The sequence below is a fragment of the Lepidochelys kempii genome, chromosome 2 (assembly GCF_965140285.1).
Source record: "Lepidochelys kempii isolate rLepKem1 chromosome 2, rLepKem1.hap1, whole genome shotgun sequence".
Taxonomy (NCBI): Eukaryota; Metazoa; Chordata; order Testudines; family Cheloniidae; genus Lepidochelys; species Lepidochelys kempii.
The window spans coordinates 37,487,415-37,506,212 of NC_136381.1; the positions used below are offsets into that span (position 1 = coordinate 37,487,415).

Consider the following 18,798-nt stretch of genomic DNA (forward strand, 5'->3'; position numbering starts at 1 on the left):
TTATCAACTAAATAGTTTGTTGAATATTTTAGTTGAGAGAGCTTTGAATCGGTGATGCCAAAATATAAAGGAAAACATTTGGAAGTGGTCAGACCTTAGATAAGGAGTATGGGGTTGAGCGAAATCTGGAGGTTTTTTTTTTTTATTATTCCTTCTCAAAATGAGACTCGGATTTACTGGTAAAGTCTGCATTTTCAAATTACCTAAATGTGCAGACGTTTTAATTGCCATCAAGATGTCACCACAAGTGTTCGAAACTATGGACGTTTAAACAGGAGTGTTATGTGAAGACTGAGACTCTTTTGTCTGCTGTGTTGTTTCATAGTGGTAGTAAAACTTTACTTGAACAATTGTGTATTTTAGTAAGCTGGAAATTGCTTCAGTCTTGGTACTCATTATATTGTGAAAAGCTGTGTTAGGTACTCTCTCCAAAGTTAGGGTTGCATCCAGCTTCCATTAAAAAGTCCTGTTAGCCCACTGATAACTCTGATTTGAAAAAAATTGATTTGGCCTGAAAATTTTCACGTACTCTTAAGAGCAAACTGTTTCTGTTAGTTCAGGGGTCTCAAACTCAAATGACCACGAGGGCCACATGAGGACTAGTGCATTGGCCTAAGGGCTGCATCACTGACCACCCCCTCTGCTGCCCTACCCCCACTCCACCCCTTCCGTGAGGTCCCGGCCCTGCCCCGCCTCTTCCCACCCCTTCCCTGTCCCCATTCCCACCCCAGCTCCACCCCCTTCCTGCCTCCAGGGGGTTCAGGAGGGGCGCAGGGAGCTTCAGGGGGCTCAGGGCAGGGGGTTAGGGTGCAGGGTGGGTGTGGGGTGTTGGCATGTGGCAGGGGGTTGGCGTGCAGAGGGTTCTGCTGCTGGAGAGGTTCTGGGGGTGGGTCCAGCCCAGCGTGCACCGGGGGCAGGGCAGGCTCCCTCCCTCCCTGCCTGCCTGCCCTGCCCCGGCGCTGCTCAGGGAAGCTGCCGGGACCTCAATCTGTGTGTTGCCCTGGTGCTCCTCCAGGCACATCCCCTGAAGCTCCCACTGGCCGAGGTTCCCTGTTCCCGGCCAATGGGAGCTTCGAGGGAGGTACCTGGAGGAGCGGCCAGGGCAACACACAGACCCCTGTCTCCTCCCACTCCCCCACCCCCAGGTCCCGGCACGGGGGCAGGGCAGGCAGGGAGGGAGCCTGCCCTACCTGTGATGCGCGCCGGGCTGGAGCCGCTCGTGGGGGAGGCTGGGGTGCCGAGGGGAGCTGGCGTGCGGCCCGCATGTTTGAGACCCCTGTGTTAGTTTGACACTTTTCTTACAACTTATTTTGAGTTTTATAGGTCACTTTAATAAATAAACACCTTTCTCGTCTTCCCTCCCTATCCTACCAAGTTAGTTCACATTTGGGGATGTTTTAACATTCCAAAATGTGGGATTTCAGCTCTCCATTGAGAACAATTATACAGCCAGACCTTGAGTAAGGAACATAGCATCATCTAGACATAACTTTATCCTAGTAGCTCTATAATGGGATATGTTTAAAAACATAGAAATTTAGATTTATATTAGGATTTTTACTGTTTCATTCTAAATTAAGAAATCTGTTTAAGTGTTTGCAAAAAGAAAAGTATTTTTATCTCTTACACAAGTTACAATGTAAAATGCTTGGCTAGATTAGCTTTTTGTTCATCAAAACAAGCCCAAGAAACAGTTTGTCCAAACCTTGAAATAGACTTTTCATTCTGGTAATGTTTTTTTCATAAATATAATTAAATTCTTAAATCCCAGGCCTGAAAGCAAACAGGAACCAGTGAAAACTGAAATGGGTCCACCACCATCCCCAGCTTCTACGTGTAGTGATGCATCTTCAATTGCAAGCAGCGCATCAATGCCATACAGTAAGTTTTACTTTAATAGTGTACTGTCTATATAACTAAAAAGAAAAGGAGTACTTGTGGCACCTTAGAGACTAACCAATTGATTTGAGCATAAGCTTTCGTGAGCTACAGCTCACTTCATCGGATGCATAGCTCACAAAAGCTTATGCTCAAATAAATTTGTTAGTCTCTAAGGTGCCACAAGTACTCCTTTTCTTTTTGCGAATACAGACTAACACAGCTGCTAATCTGAAACCTGTCTATATAACTGTAATATATCACAGTTACATTAAGTCAATCGCAATGTGTTTGTTTTAATTTATCTCTAGCACTGAAGAGTGCACTTTACAAGTAATTTTAAAATCAGTAAATGGGAGATGTCTTATGAATAGTGTAGTTAACAGAAATCTTTGAAAATGTAACTTTCTGACTGGCAAAATGCATTCTGGCTCTTCTACCGAACTGCAGTTCACTTTAATTTAAAAAAAAAGTCACAGTAGTCTTTAATCCATGGATGCTGAAAGTTCAGATTTGCCAGTGTCCTCCTACTGTTATTCTACTGTTGTTATTGCCACTGTTATTCTAATAAATTCTACATTTCTCTAATGTAGAATTTATTAGAATAACAGTGGGAGTTTAGTGCTGGGTATCTTAAAGTAAATATAGTAAATTTCAGTCATGGAGCTTGTAGATTTATACAAAAGTCAATAAATATGTGATGCTCATTGGTAGAAACACTGTAGTTGGTTATAACGAAAGTCTCTGTATAACTATTTTTGTATGTTTAGAACTTCCTGGAATTAAATTTTCCATGCTTGGTTTCAATCTAGAATTGAACTGGTTTTGAAAAATTGAGCAAGATCCATTCTTCAGTTTTTGAAGCGTGCAAGGGTAGCAGAAATATACCTTATGCACTTCCAGATTATTTTAAAACATTTCTATGTATTTTGCTCAGGCAGCTTAACTAGAGCAAGCTTCCAATTGGATAGTCTTCCACTGAGGACCTTCTTCCACTCTTATTGCACATACCCAAAGTAACAGTTTTAAAAATTTAGAAGTTCAGTATTGCACATATGCTATGAAACTGTTTTCTACTTGCATCAACAGTTCTCAGAATACCAAATGTACCACATTAAAAACTCAAAAGCACTTGTCTCTACCTTACCACCTTTGTGACTTTTAATCAGTATAGCCATAATGGATTCTTAGTCTGATACTATAATTTCAACAACTTCCTCATTTTGACCCCGTCCCTCCAGTTATGCACATAAAGTGTACTGAAGAGTCACATAATTACCTAGATTAGAGAACTTTAGGTTCTGACCTACAATACTAATTTTGTTATAGCCAATATCTAAATAGAAAGCTTTCAAAATAGAAAACTTTTATAGATTAGTTTTGAATGCAGTAACTGTTTTTTGACTTAAAATAGCTGTCTGTTTAATCTTTCTTCATAGAAAAGTTTAAGCACTAAAATCTTTGTGTTTACATAGTTATGTTCCAGCTATTAAAAGACCCCATGTTTTCAGCCCTGTGCTTATACATTTGTGTGGAATTTTAAATCTGTAAGTGCAGGGCTATAAATGTGTGGAGTTTATGAACCTTTCCTGTTTCTTTATTTAAAAAAATATGAAATCATATGTTCATGTATTATTGGTTAATATGAACCCTTATAAGTAAGGAAGCAAAGGGCCTCATACTAATGTTAACTCAGCCATGTTACGCTATTAACAAGAATACAAATGTGCATCTTAACACTTGCTCTTCAGATGTTGATCTTTAAAACAAAATTATAAGACTGCCATGAATACATTGCAACCCAGGTCCAAAATGTGTTCTATGACTTTTACCACAGTAATACTGTTTTATTCATCTGTCAAATATTGCCCTGGGCTAGTTGGCAGAGTTTTGCAAGGATGTCATAATTAATGCAGCATATTTAACATGTCTGAATTAAGGATCTTATGCTAACTTCAGCTTTTTAGGTTCCTTTATCGTAATTACCGTAACATTACAAGAACATTTGGTACTTTAATACTCTGAATCTTTAACATATGGAATAAACAGACATGGCTAGGAATGAATTAACATAACTAAGGAAGTCATAGCTTTAATAGACTTTTTTTTTAGTTTCTTTTTGTTGTTATGGAACAGCTTTACTGTTTGGTACAGATTTATTGGCAAAACATTTAAGTGACATTGAGAAATTCTGTTATGCTACCCTGACTTCAGACAGTGTTAGAATCAAACTAAATTTTACTTCTGATTTAAATTTTGGTTTGAGTAATGGTACACTTCTGCAAAGTGTGTGTGTTAGGCATAAAGTAAGACCTCTGCTATATTTAGATGAAATATTTCAAGTTGCAGGTTTTTTGGTACTTATTATTTTGTTGTCGTTTAAGAACGACGACGGTCTACTCCTGCGCCGAAAGAAGAGGAGAAAGTGAATGAAGAGCAGTGGTCTCTTCGGGAAGTCGTGTTTGTAGAAGATGTTAAGAATGTTCCTGTTGGCAAGGTTTGTTTAAAATGAATTCTGACTGCTTTCCTTTTAATTGGTGTGAAACAACCTTTCCTTTCGATTGGCTGACTGTTCAGTTGGTTTTACTTTGGCTGTAAAGTGACCCAGTTCTGGGGACAGATGGGAGTATTGTTTGCTGTGCTTCTTCCCAGCACAACTTTTGTCATATTTTAACGTTTGTTCTTAACACAATCACTGATGCTCACCAACTGCAAACACACTGAGTCCAAGACACTGACTGTGAAAGAAGTAATCTTTGATTTTTCCCTGGACTTGATTCAAGCCTAGCATTGGAAGAAAGCACAAAGATTTGGCCTTGCTCAAAAGTTCTTATAAAGGAAGGAATTTAGCCCCCTGGGCTGTCTAGCAAAATCCTGGTGGGTCAAATAAACTACATTTTTGAGACAGCATCACCTGAAAATTTGCTTGAACAAATCTGTTGATAAAATGGGACCCCGGAAAACAAACAAGAACAAGATTCAGAGTAGAAATAAACTGACATGTTTACTGGAAACTGGGGAATAATCTTATTTCACTTTTTACTAAATGGCACCAGCAGGACATTTTACTTTATTCAAGAACAGCAGTTTGTCTGTTCCTATATATCTCAGGACCCCAAGCTCCTGTCTGAACCCACATGTGAAGGTGAACCTGCCTTCAGAGATCTTGCGCAGGATCAAGAGTGCCGAAGAGGGAGGTACTGTCTCTACACTGCACTGCCCTTTGTTTCCAACACTCCTTTGGTTCTGGCTTCGTGAAATTAGTTAGGAGGGATGAGGTCAGTTGGGCATTTTTCTGCTGTATTCTCTAAACTTGCGGAAAAGCCGGCACAATTTGTAGTGAACTGCAGAAACTTGCACTGCTTCCCTTTCTGAAAGGGGAAGATCCCATGATGAATTTCCACTTTCTCGTATGGATTATTGCTGCATACAGGAGGATTGAGTTATTTGTGTAAGAACACCCGAAAGCACTTTCAGATTTCTCTTGGGGACACTGTGTGTTCTAGTGGATAGGGCACTGAACTGGGAATCAGGATACTTGGATTCTGTTACTATTTCTGCCACTGATGTGGTCTGTGACTTTGCAAAAGCCATTTAATCTCTTTGCCTTTTGTCTGTCTCTTCCGTTTAGATTGTAAGTTCTTCAGGGCAGGGACGGTTTCTCGCTGTGTCTGTGTACAGTACCTGGCACAATAGTGCTAAATCTGGGGTGAGACCTCTACGTGACACTGTAATACACATAAAATAAATGAGGTTGAATTTGTTTTGTGCACACTGTTTTTGTGATGTGCAAATATAGCAGTCTTTCTGCCTGTAAATTTTTACAACTTACATATGTCCACAATTGCTAGTAAGGAGGCCCACCCATCAGGACAACTCAGTCACCTTTGCTGATTTTTTTTAAATATAGAAGGCTAGATGGCACCATAATAATGCAAACAATGTTTTTAAAAGTAAAACTAAAATGTTCAAGCTATGAAAAAGAAAGGGACAGGTCCAGCTGATCTTTACCCAACCCACCAATCCCACTGCTTTCAAGAATGCTTCCCTCCTTCTCCAGTAATCTCTGCAGACTCTCCTTTGTCTGAACAGAAATGAAGCCTACAAAACCTATTCCTCTCTTCCAAGAAATGGTATCAGGCATGAATGAACAGTTTGGAAAAAATAATTCTGTCTCCAATTCTTGTATTACCAACTAAAACAATCACACAGTTGTACTGCTGTTATTCATGTCCATCCTTTTGCCCTCGTTTTTTCTAATCATGAGATATCGAGTTGACTTATTTTAGAATGTGAACTCTTGATGGCCAGGAATGTGTTTTACGCACAATATTCATTTATGGTACTGTTTTAATAGCCATTTATATCTCTTAGATTGTAAATTCTTTAAGGTAGGGAAACTTTACTACCTATATATTTATATAGCACTGTAAAATGTACAATACAATATAAATGTCAGCCAATTTTAAGTTGAAAGCAATAGTATAAAAATAGATAGCAAAATAAAGATTTAGATAAACAGTAGCTTCCAGAACCCAGCATGCAAAAATAGACATGCACTTGTAATGTCCAGTGAAAGAGGGCAGAGAAATGCACGTTGCAACCTTACTGATTCAGATTGCTTAGCGTCTTTCTGTCCATGAAGTTGCGTAGAACAAGTTGGGGACACTGTTAATATCCACTTGAAAAATACTGTTCATTATGCTTCTGTCTTGCAAGCCTCCACAATAGCCAGGCTTGTTCATCTTGCAACAGTAGTCTTGGTAATTGTTTAACCTTTTTTAATGCTTTAGTGAATGGAAAGAGGATTTGGGTCCTCCTATTTTAGATTTATACATTGCATGTATCCCTAATTTTTAGATGCATACAGACTTCCAAATTGCAAACAGTTATCAGACATGTCAAAAAGACAAGATGACCTGCCCAGTTTTGAAATGGACTCAATCCTATTCTTTCCCAGTTGTCCCTCTGTGTGCCACCACCATCTTTGGAAAAGTAGATGTTTTGTACAACCTCCTACAGTATGAAATCAGGGCTCGGACAGATCAGGGTTTGTGAGACTTCCATAGCTTGAGGAAACTTCAATGAAAATCTTCTCCTAAGGCCTGCTACCTTAGACACCTCAGATATACTGATGTGTATTTGTTCCTTTTGTACTACACAGAAGGAATGGTCTGAGTGCAGTAACTCCTAGTTTATTGTATCCTTAAAAGACACTGGAAGACAGGAGAGCAGCAGAACTTATCAGATGGAAGCTCTTGGATGTAGGTTCAGGCTATTTCCCACACCTGTATTTTTTTTTTCCTAGTTTTGATGTTCCACTTTAATCCTAATCCTCATGGGTTTGGAACGGAATCCAAAGCATATTCCTCGAAGCCCTATGAGTCAAGGAGATCCTAATTAGAAGGTTGCCAAGGTGGTGAAAACAGATGGATACAGGAACAGGGAGTGAATATTATTCAGGACCAAAGTCTTGCACCTGCTATTTTAACTATTAGATGCTGCTGCTTGGAATGGTTGAAATCAGAAGTGTAGGGAAATTGGGTTGAAGCTGCTTCTGTCTTGTACTTTGGCAGCTGCAGTTCCATTCTGAAACTTCCTATTGGCAGTGTCCAGGGCTTCCCCAAACAGCTTCAGTCCATCAAACACATCCTGGATCAGATTGAGAGTTCAAGATAGTGTACATTTCTAAGTTCATAAGCCAAAATTTTTCTTTTGCTCTTGTGTGTAATACCCAAATTGGATTGAATGGGTAAAAAAGCTTGGCCAGAAAATTGGGATGTATCTTTTTAGGCAGTGCTTCAAATTCATTTAGTCTTTGTCTTAGTTTCTGGAATTTTTGCCTTGGGCCTCAACCCCATAGGAAAGATGCCTTAGAGGTACTCACATCTAACATAGTCTCTGAAAGGGTATGTAGCTCCTTTTCATGGCTGTACTTGTCTTAATCCATTATTCCTTTAGGCATGGCCTTTTGTACATGCTCTGAGTGTAAGGAAGTAGTCTTCTCTTTACATTAAAATAAGTATGGATTATATTGAAATAGGGCAAGCTATTAAACTGGTCCTGTTCAGTCCCATGGTGAATTGGTTTAAAAATGTAAAATTGCACTTTCACTTGGCTAGCTGTGCTGCTTTCTGGAGAGGAAATCCAGTCACCGTGGAGAGATGGAATATTTATGCAGAAAAATGTAATTTCTGAAAGGATCAGCTCTGTAATAGTCATCTTCCATGTTCTTTAATACTGGAGAGTGTCAGTCTAACATAGACTTCTACACTGAGCCCTAAGGAGAAGAACCTCAGCAGAATTGCCTCCATTTGTTGCTGAGGAACAGAACTTACCATTGAAATTTTTTTTTCCTGATCATTCAGAATATTTTTTTCTCCACTTCACTTTTTTAGTATAACTTAATGAAATGCACAAGAAAGCGTGTGTGTGTGTGTGTGTGTGTTCAATGTTAGTAAATGTATATCTTTGTGTGGTAAGTGGCAAACTTACTAAAATATTTCCTTTTCAACCAAATTTTAAAATACTGAAAAACTACGGTGGAATATAAAGAGAGAATAGTGAAAGTGAGCAGATGCCATGGAAGGTGAATATTGCTTTTGGAAACGTATTTAAACGTCAGCGTTTTTATCTGCTTGTCTTTGTTCTAAATAAGTTTTGTCTATTTAATGACAACTCTTAGAGGCTAACTCTTACTGAATGTACGACTGTGTACAACATATGCATATATTCTGTTGCTAAAATTGTAAAGTGAATATTGTATTTTAGTTTTTGATGGAATTTGCACAAATTGTGAGAAGCTGAACTAGCAGTGTGGAATGTCTAGCAAACAATTCTGTTTCTGAAAGAGATTTCGAAGTCAGGTATTTTTATTAAAAAGAATAAAATACCAGGGCTTAGTAGTGAGCTTCTTTCATTGAACTGAGACTAAAATAAACTGGGAATAAAAACGAGTCTGAGCAACTTGACTAATTTGGATTTGGATATTAGGAAATTTGGATATTAGAAATTTGGATATTAGGAAAAACTTTTTCACTAAGAGGGTGGTGAAACACTGGAATGCGTTACCTAGGGAGGTGGTAGAATCTCCTTCCTTAGAGGTTTTTAAGGTCAGGCTTGACAAAGCCCTGGCTGGGATGATTTAACTGGGAATTGGTCCTGCTTCGAGCAGGGGGTTGGACTAGATGACCTTCTGGGGTCCCTTCCAACCCTGATATTCTATGATTCTATGATTCTAATTTTACGAAAATGTTGCTGTTGTATACTGGTCAACTAATCTTTTTCTAAAGGCAAGTATATAATAGATCCAAACTCTTGGGTCTGTGTTCTCTGTATAACTGGGATCAGAGCATCCAGTTTTTACTTCCCAGTTGATTGCTTGATTCGTCAGTGGGTGGTCTATCCTGACTAGTCTGACACACATAAAAGCCAATAACTACTGTAGCATTTGTCAATGAAGGAGCTACCATAGTGGTCTTTTTTCAGGAGCTCGCTTCTAATCCCTTCTCTCCCAAATCTTCTTGAATGAAGGTTTTCCCTGGTTTTCCTAAATCAACTCTGAATGACCATTAGTTTCTTTCTAAATAAAGATTTTCAGTTTTGGTGCTTCTCCTTTAAAAAACAGTTTCCTTTTAGGGTCACTGCATTTTTCTTATTCTGTCTGTATTTCTTTTTTACTGACTATATAAAAAGCAGCTCAGTTGCTTTAAATGGTGACTGAAGTGTGATCAGAAGAAGTCTAGAGCAGATTTGTTTTAGGAAGATGTGTTGATTTGTTCGATGCTGGAGAGAATGCCAACTTTTTCCCCTGTAGCAGGTTATGTAAGTCTTGAAGATGGGAAAGAAGGAAACGTGGAAGATGGCCTCATAGCTCTCCGTGCTCGTGATAGAAGTTAAGACTGTACAGAGCCATCTGTTTTTAGAAGAGGCACAAGTGAAGACTTCCATAGCAACACTTAAACAGTCATTTGTGAGCTCCCATACGTTAAAGCAGTGGTTATGCCAAGGCTTCACTGTGGTCTCAAACACTCAGTCTACAGCACAGATCGCTGGAGAAACTGGCACTGAAGCCTCCCTTCAAGTGTAGATTATTTACTGACACTTTCTATGCCTAGTTTTCCCTGGAATGCCTGGATCAAACTGCTTGAGTCCTCCATGCAACATCATTCTTTTATTACCATTCCTGCTGGCTAAACTCTGGTCTAGAACATGTTCTCTCTTGACAGGGCCAGATTTGTGGCTTTACACCATGTTCTTACAACTTGTCAATCCTGTACGCTCTGTATTAATTGACGCAGAATAGGGCATCAAGCTCGCTCCCATCTCTGGGTGAGTGTGCCTCATGCTTTGGCACCACTGCCTGTAACACTGCCGGTTACGTTGTCGCCAGCCTTGGTGCCATCTCTCTTGATACAGGGTGTTAAAGCATCTTTTTCCATCAAAGCACTTGGTGGCCTGAAACTGGTTGGGAGAAGGGTTGCGAGTCCATAGGAGTCTCTGTTACCCTGAAGATTTAGAGGGAAGCTCTCCTACTCCTTACAACTCCATCGGAGTAGAGGAGGGTGCAGTAGTTGACTAGTGAACAAAATACTTCTTTTCTTTCCTTGCAGGCAGGGTACCTGCACCAATCTCACTTAATTGAGAGGCTAGCAAAAGCTTCAGAGTTACCATTATTCCTTGAGATGAAGGCCTTAGTAAATCTGAAGGCAGGTCTCATTACCTGGTTTTGACCAAAAGGTGAAAGTATTATTGGACCTTGATTCATCCTAGAAGCCTCAAAAGTTAAAGGAACGTTACACTTTTTCTGCTTATTTTTCTCTTGTACTTTTGAGAGACTGGTGACTGCAGCTGGAATGACCAAGGGACATGATGGCTTTGCAGTTTGGTGATTCATGAATGCAATGCTAAACTGAGGAACTTGTTTGGCAAGCATACCAGTCATGCATATATAATGAGCAACTCTTCAAGGGCAAGTATCACTTAAAATTTCAGAAGAAGTGTCTGAGGCTTTCGACTGCTTTTGTAAGGGGAAAGATGCATGTAGTGTAAATGTTCCTGGGTATGTGTGGCTGCATTCTTAGACTCGAGTTTTAATAGTAAACTATTTTTGAGATTGGATTGGGGCAGATAAGTAAGACCACTCTGTTCACCGGTTACTGTCTTGCGGCTCCTTTTCGTAGTCATTCCAAATACTGGATTAGGGATAGGCATGAAGAAATCCGTCTAAACAAATAGGTGCACAGGAACCCAGTAACTGCAGAAGAATAATGCCCCTAATAGCTAGGGGCTTCCGAGTTAAGACTTACTGACTCAGATCAAACTTCCATGCTCTGACAAAAAGGTTCAGGGTACATAAAACTACAGCTTTATCTCAAAGTTTTTAGTAACACATCAATTATATTTAATATTTTCTGCTTGTAGGTACTAAAAGTGGATGGTGCCTATGTTGCTGTGAAATTTCCAGGCACATCCAGTAATGCAAACTGTCAGAGCAGCTCTGGTTCAGATCCCGATCCTTCTTCCCTTCTCCAAGATTGTAGGCTGCTCAGAATAGATGAACTCCAGGTATGTTGGATGGAGAAATAAAAAAAAACAGGAATTTGAAATTTCCTCATGCTGTTTGCATACTGAAATCTTGCTCTTGTTTTTTAGGTAGTCAAAACTGGCGGGACTCCAAAAGTTCCAGACTGCTTCCAAAGGACTCCTAAAAAGCTGTGTATTCCTGAAAAAACAGAGATTCTAGCAGTGAATGTAGATTCAAAAGGTAAGTGTTTTCTGTAAACTACCCTGCTGCACTTCTTAGAAGTGTTTTTTCCCCTTTGTAGAAAACATTTCAACTGTCAGATTAAGGTGCATTCTTGTCTGCGTTGATTTAACAAATTATTAGAGATGCAATGGTTTGTATGTGTGTTCTGTTGTATTACAGAACGCCATCAACGAGAGATGTTTAATTTTTTTTCTTTCTTGTTCATGTACCCATGAAGGAGTGCATGCTGTCCTGAAGACTGGGAACTGGGTTCGATACTGCATATTTGACCTTGCTACAGGGAAAGCTGAGCAAGAAAATAACTTCCCCACTAGCAGCATTGCTTTCCTGGGTCAGAATGAGAGAAGTGTTGCCATTTTTACAGCTGGACAGGTTTGTTTGGGTTCTCTTGTTAATTTCCCTGTTAGAATTTAGTCATTTAAAGTGCTTTAGTGCTTTAGTTTTCCTAATCTGTAAAATGGAAATGCTGCTTACTTTTCTAAAACTCGTTTAAGGTTTGGAAGAGCTGGGATTTTTAAATGGTTTAAGGGAGCTAGGCATCCAACTCCCTTGACTTTCATTGAAAGTTAGGCACTTAAATACTTTTAAGCATGTCTGAAAATCACATATCAGAACTTTGAAATCCTTGGACGGAAGGCGCAAAGTATTTTTATTACAGAGGAAGTAGCTACTGCTTCAGTGAAGACTTCAGTGAACAGCAGATATGGCTTTGTTCAGGAGGAAAGAAGATTTTCATCTGACCCATTTCTGAACATTTGAAAATAGTAAAAACTATTTCATGCTCAGTGTGTTAAGCTTGTTAAGCATCTGTCTAATAGGATGTGAAGTGAATGTGTCTATAAGGAGCTTAATGAACATGTGATCACTGACACATGGCTGTGCAGCACATCCTCTCTTAGGAGCATTCTGAACTACTAAGTCTCCTGGAAGCACTTCCAGAAGACTGAAACTTCTTGAATGTTTCTCAGACCCACGATCTTATTAAATGGAGCCTCCTCTTTGGGTTCCTATGGCATCAAGGTTGATCAGGTTCCAATGTTGGTGTAAAGACAAATAGGGCTGGCTGTGGACTTGCATGCTTTGTTTGCAATATTTTGCAAATCAGAGTTTCTAAATCCTGTGATGTTAATCTGCTTCTTTTAAGTTTGTCATTCCCCTCCCCCTTTTAAAATAATAGAAATTACGGGTCAAAAGTATGTTAAATCAGTGTAGAATTTGCCTGGCTAAATACACAAGTCAGGTAATCCCAAATTTAAGGTTGAATAACAGACTTAACTCAGTATTGTAATGAATATGTAAGGGGGCCATCTTTAACTGCATATTGCTTATTTCTTGATGCAGATTATTATATAAAGGCTATAGAGAAAATATATCACACAGCAATATTGATATTTTTTCTATGTAGTGTAGGCAATCCATGACTTGCTTAGGTGACATAAGTGAATAATGGATCTGCAGGCATACATAGGTGTTTAGAAGAAGAAACAGAAAAAATAATATTCAGTGATTTCTGCAAGCTTTTGTATGATCCACATCTTTAGTAAAGATATGTAAGAAAATTTATTGTCAAAGGCACTGAAAATGTATAGAATTCATTTTTTCCATTCAGGTTTGTAAGTATTTTTCAATAAATTATGGTGTCAAAGATCCAGGTATTGTTAGGATTGATACATATTTCATTTTAATTGAGGTTTCATTTTTAAAGTAAGTTAACACTTACTTGTGCTAGGCCCTTCCCAGTCATTCAAGAAGGGGTGGTTCTTGTCCCAAGGAGCTCAATCTAAGAGGTTATGAATTTCAAATCAACTAGATTTCCTGTAGGCAGCATAACAGAAGTGAGTCTTTAGGAGGGATTTAAATGTAGAAATACATATTACATGATTTTGCAAAATGGTGATCTGGTGTTAATTTATTTTTATGTAGGAATCTCCTATTATTCTTAGAGATGGAAATGGAACTATCTATCCAATGGCAAAAGATTGCATGGGTGGAATAAGGGATCCCGACTGGCTTGATCTTCCACCTATTAGTAGTCTTGGAATGGGTGTTCATTCCTTAACAAATCTTCCTGCTAATTCAACCATCAAAAAGAAAGCTGCTATCATCATCATGGCTGTTGAGGTAATGTTCTGTGTTTTGCTTACTTCATTACTACGTGGTAATCTTAATAACTGCTTTTTAAAAACGGTAAATTAAAGCATCTTGATATTTAACTCTTTAAATTACCATTGCATTTCTACTCTTAGATGTCGTTTTAAATTAAGTAATCTTTTATAAACATGAAAACCAAACGCAACTATTTAGTAAACCAAAAGGTCTTTGACACAACTCCAGTATGAGATTTTTAAATTATTCTTTTATAATTGTTAGAATTATTAGGGATTATGCTTCTAAAGTTTAAAATATTGACTAGTGTGTCTTGCATAATATTGTATTATTCTATTATGAATGTATGTGTTTTCTCAAGTGATCAGAAGTTTGCCATCTTACTGTAAAGGCACTACAATTTGCCTGTAATTTGAACTAGTGCAGGAAATGTTAAAGGAGAAATTATAGGAGTGATTTCTTGTGAATCTCCACTGTTGTGACCTATAAAATCTCTGGGGAAGGACCTCTTGCTTGAATCCTCTGTAAAGTGCCATATACGCCTACAGCACCGTATAAATAATTATACAATATATTGTACACTAGTTTATGCAAAATGCCAAACATGCTGGAAGAACCTCCACTACTTCCTCTTAAATGGTTGCTGTGGTATATTAGCAGATTCCCTAAAGAATGGATTTATCATGTGTGCTGTACTGCTGCACATCATTCTAGACCAGGGGTCGGCAACCTGTGGTACACGTGCCAGAGACGGCACACAAGCCGATTTTTAATGGCACACTGCTGCCTGCCGGGGTCCTGGCCGCCGGCCCCGCTCAGCCCGTTGCCAAACCCAGGCCAGGACCCTGGCAGGCAGCAGCATGCCATTTAAAAATCCTGCCTGCCCCAGCCTGCTCTTCTCCGCTCCCCCACGGGGGCAGGGTGAAAAAGCTTGGTCCTACCAGCTGCTGCAGGGCAAGCAAGCTCCCCTCTCCCCCGCCTCTTCCCCCAGCCTGCGGGATTCCTGCCCCTCCTCCTCTCCCTCCCTGCCACTGATCAGCTGATGGCCCTTGCGAGAGGGAGCGTGCTTGCCACTCCGGGGAGGAAGCGGAGAAGAGGTGGGGATGGGACCTTGGGGAAGGGAGGTGGAATCAGGGCATATCCCCTCCAGCCCCCTGCCATGAGCCTCTCTGGGCAGGGAGCTGGGAGCAACCCCAGGACCCTAGCCCACACCCCCAGCCCCCTGCCCTGACCCCTGCTTCCCCCCACGCACGCAGGGGTCAACCTTCTGCCCTGACCCCTGCACCCCCCACAACCCCAGCCCTGACTCCAGCACCCTCCACACATGCTCCCAGCCCTCTGCCCTGACCTCCTGCACCCTCCTCACACGCTCCCAACCCCCTCCACACCCCATGCCCTGACTCTATGGTACCACCCACATTCCCACCCCCACCCTGAGCACCAAACGGGAGCTTCTGCACCACCCCACCCCCCACACACACATTCCCACCTGCTCCCCTCGCACCAAATGGGAGCTTCCCAGATAAACACTCCACACCCAAACCTCTTGCCCCAACCCAGAGTCCCCTCCCTCATTCTAGCTCCTGGCCAGACCCTACACCCCAACCCCCAGCCTGCTCCTTCACCCTCAGCTCAGTGCAGAGAGAGAGGAGGAGAATGGGCTAGAACCAGGGAGAAGGTAGGTACCCACTCTGTGGGCAGGGCCGAGATCCCAGACCAGCAGTGGGCCGAGTGGGGCCAGCAGTCGGGACCCTGGCTGGCCGGAGCTGGCGGACGGAACTCTAAACCGGCAGCGGGCTGAGCCGCTCAGCCCACTGCTGGTCTGGGGTCCTGGCCACTGGCCCCACTCAGCCTGCTGCCAGTCTGGTGTTCTGGCTGCCTGCACCTTGCCAGCCGGGGTCCTGGCCGCAGGCCCCACTCAGCCTGCTGCCAGCCTAGGTGAACGGAACCCCAGGCTGGCAGTGGCCTGAGCTGGCCGGCGGCGTAAGATCAGCATTTTAATTTAATTTTAAAGGAAGCTTCTTAAACATTTTGAAAACCTCGTTTACTTTGTATACAACAATAGTTTAGTTATATAATATATAGACTTATAGCGAGAGACCTTCTAAAAACATTAAACTGCATTACTGGCACGCAAAACGTTAAATTAAAGTAAATAAACAAAGACTCAGCACACCACTTCTGAAAGGTTGCTGACCCCTGTACTAGACCTATATTGAGTCTCGCATTGGGGTACTTGACATCTGTAGGAGGAAAAGTGGTCACCCAGACAATTTCAACCTTTCCATCCCGGTTCTACCAATCATTAAGAGAAAACCCTCTAAAAGCCAGTTTATACAGACCACTTGCTGTATTCCTTGAATCCTACCATTTTGCTCTGTTACATAGTCATGAATCATAGAAATCCTTTATCTTTTGAATTGATGTAACCAAGTATGATGCCAAGAGCCAAGCTTTTGTAGTTTTGACAGATGCTTGGTATTTGAGCATGTCCTTTTTCTTTAATTTCCTTTTATTATTTGGTTATAGTAGAAATGACAGTCAGACTCGATATGAAATGATGTTGAGATAACATTTAAAAAAAAAGTTCTTCTGGTATATTTGTATTCAACGTTTCCTGTGTTACTAGTGAACATCTTAGACTTAAGTTTTGCATGTTCATTTTTCAATGCAAAGCCAGAAGTATCTAGAATTGTTTGTCTAAATTTTTTGTTCCATTTTATTAAAGTCTTTCTTCCTTTTTCTGAGCACAGAAACAGACTTTAATGCAGCATATTCTCCGATGTGACTATGAGGCCTGCAGACAATACCTGATGAATCTTGAACAAGCTGTTGTCTTGGATCAGAATCTACAAATGCTGCAGACGTTCCTCAGCCACAGATGTGATGGAAATCGTAATATTCTACATGCTTGCGTATCTGTATGCTTCCCAACCAGTAACAAAGAAACTAAAGAGGAAGAGGGTGAGCAATGTATCATGAGTGTCTTTTTGAAACTACCTTTTTTTAATACAGTTTCAAGAATATTTGGAGGAGAGCCAAAATTTTCAAAACAAGTGCCTAAAATGTGGCACCTAAAATAAATGGCCCAACTTTTCAAAGGTGTGGTGCATATGCAGCTCCCACTTACTTCATTGGGATTTATGGGAGCTCAGCACTACTTTATGTAGGTACCTAACTATGGTTTTAGGACAAACTTAGAGTACCCAGATCTGAAAATTTTAGATTGTCCCTTTATATCACTGTTAGCTTGGGGTCACGCACACACGTACGCACACAGTTGTTTAAATTTTCTTTCCAGGATTATCAAATAACTAGTCTAATGTTTAGTGGTGTCTTTGGTATTTCTTCCATTGAGAAATCTGTATTGGAAAATATGAACAAAGGGCTTTCTGTTGATGTAAGGGACTGACCTTTTTTATAGCTTTTAAAATACTATTGCATAAAAAAAAAAACCACATGAAAAGAACATTAAGTTTGCAAAGTCAAATGCTCAAAAGATAGGAAATGCCAGAATTAAGGCTACTTTTGCCATTTTAATTCAGCCCCCTTCTGCATATGCGTTATGATAGTCTTTAATTACATGATCACATACTATTGTTTCCACAGGGCTACTTCATTCAGTGCACAAGATGGACAGTGCTCACCAAATGGGTAGCTATTCAATATTTCTTTTATCCTCATCATTCAATGTGTGGCCCCATTCCTTATTTATTGTACACCATCCAAACCCTGCACTGAATAAAGATTTAACTTCCTCATGGGCTTTACTGTGGTGCTCTCATAGTAGTATCTTGGTTCTTTACAGACATTAATGAACTTATCTTCATAAGGCCACTGTGGTGACTGGGTGGTGGTATCACTATTTCACGCATGAGGAGCTGAAGCAGAGAGATTAAATCCAGAAGTGCCAACTAATTTTGGGAGCCCAGTTTGAGAAGCTGTGGGCCTGATTTTTTTTTCAAAGTATTTAGCCATTTAAAACACTCTCTACATTCAGAGCACAAATCTCATTAATCTCAGTTGTAGAAGTGTGGATCACTCACAAGTCAAACCCCACGTGTCTCTGATTGGTTACCCAAATAGCACATAGTGGTCACCAGTGAAAATTTTGGTTAGTGACTTTGCCACAGAGTTTCTATATGGTACTGAGGGAGGCAGAAACAGAATCCAACTCTCTAGAGTGGCATACAGCTGCCTTAACTGCAAGACCATCCTTTTTCTTCCTGCAATTCCCTGTCTCATTCATTACACACCTTCCAATTTCTGTGACAGAAATGAGGCAGGGGTCCTACAGACAACCGCCTCATTCACTACGCAACACTTATTCCCAGAGCACCATCCATCATGTGCACTGATTGAGGCAGTGGTCCTGTGGGAAAAAATACTATGTGATCATGTAATTAAAGACTGTTAAAATGCATATCCACAAGAGGGCTGAAATAAGGTTGCATTGGCTAGCAACCTTAATATTCTCTCTTCCTAATTTCGAATACTTGACTGTGCAACCGTAACATTCTTTTGACAGTTTTTTTTATAATTTATATATTATATAATGTAATTTACCAGGTTTCTTTAAAACTTAAAATCCAAAAAGATAAAAATTCCATCATGTGGAGTAATATTGACTACTCCCCTCCTCATAAGTAGGGTTGGGCTCTTTAGTTCCCATGCACAGACCTCCCTACTTGAGCGAACAGTAGCAGTAGTGGTAAAAGGTTATCTTCTGTTGACCTGCCACTAGACAGGGATGGCAGAAAGGAATGTTGACTCAGGAATAATGGGTTTAATTCCAGGTTCTGAAGAGGGTGTGCTTGAGCTTCTCAATGAAACAGTTATAAAATTTTTAACATGGACTAAACTGTTCATCTTTCTGAGAAACAGCTGAACCAATTTGGCTTAAACTTTTTGAAAAAGACATAAGCCTAAAACAGTAAGCATGAAGTTTCAGTCCAAATGATTTGAATTTGGCAAAGTTATAAGCAACTGAAATAGGGTCTTATAATAGAAAATGTCAGGCAATGTTAAATATACATGCTAATACC

At 40.3% G+C, this 18,798-nt stretch overlaps 1 protein-coding gene across 1 annotated transcript in view; it reads left to right on the top strand.

The window, feature by feature from the left end:
- UBR5 (ubiquitin protein ligase E3 component n-recognin 5) overlaps window positions 1-18,798 on the top strand; it is a 140,877-nt gene that overhangs the window by 73,996 nt on the left and 48,083 nt on the right. Inside the window, exons 15-21 of the mRNA XM_073330413.1 lie at window positions 1,772-1,881; window positions 4,263-4,375; window positions 11,302-11,445; window positions 11,533-11,644; window positions 11,865-12,019; window positions 13,571-13,768; window positions 16,507-16,717. Coding sequence (XP_073186514.1) covers window positions 1,772-1,881; window positions 4,263-4,375; window positions 11,302-11,445; window positions 11,533-11,644; window positions 11,865-12,019; window positions 13,571-13,768; window positions 16,507-16,717 — 1,043 coding nt within the window. The remainder of the gene's footprint in view (window positions 1-1,771; window positions 1,882-4,262; window positions 4,376-11,301; window positions 11,446-11,532; window positions 11,645-11,864; window positions 12,020-13,570; window positions 13,769-16,506; window positions 16,718-18,798) is intronic.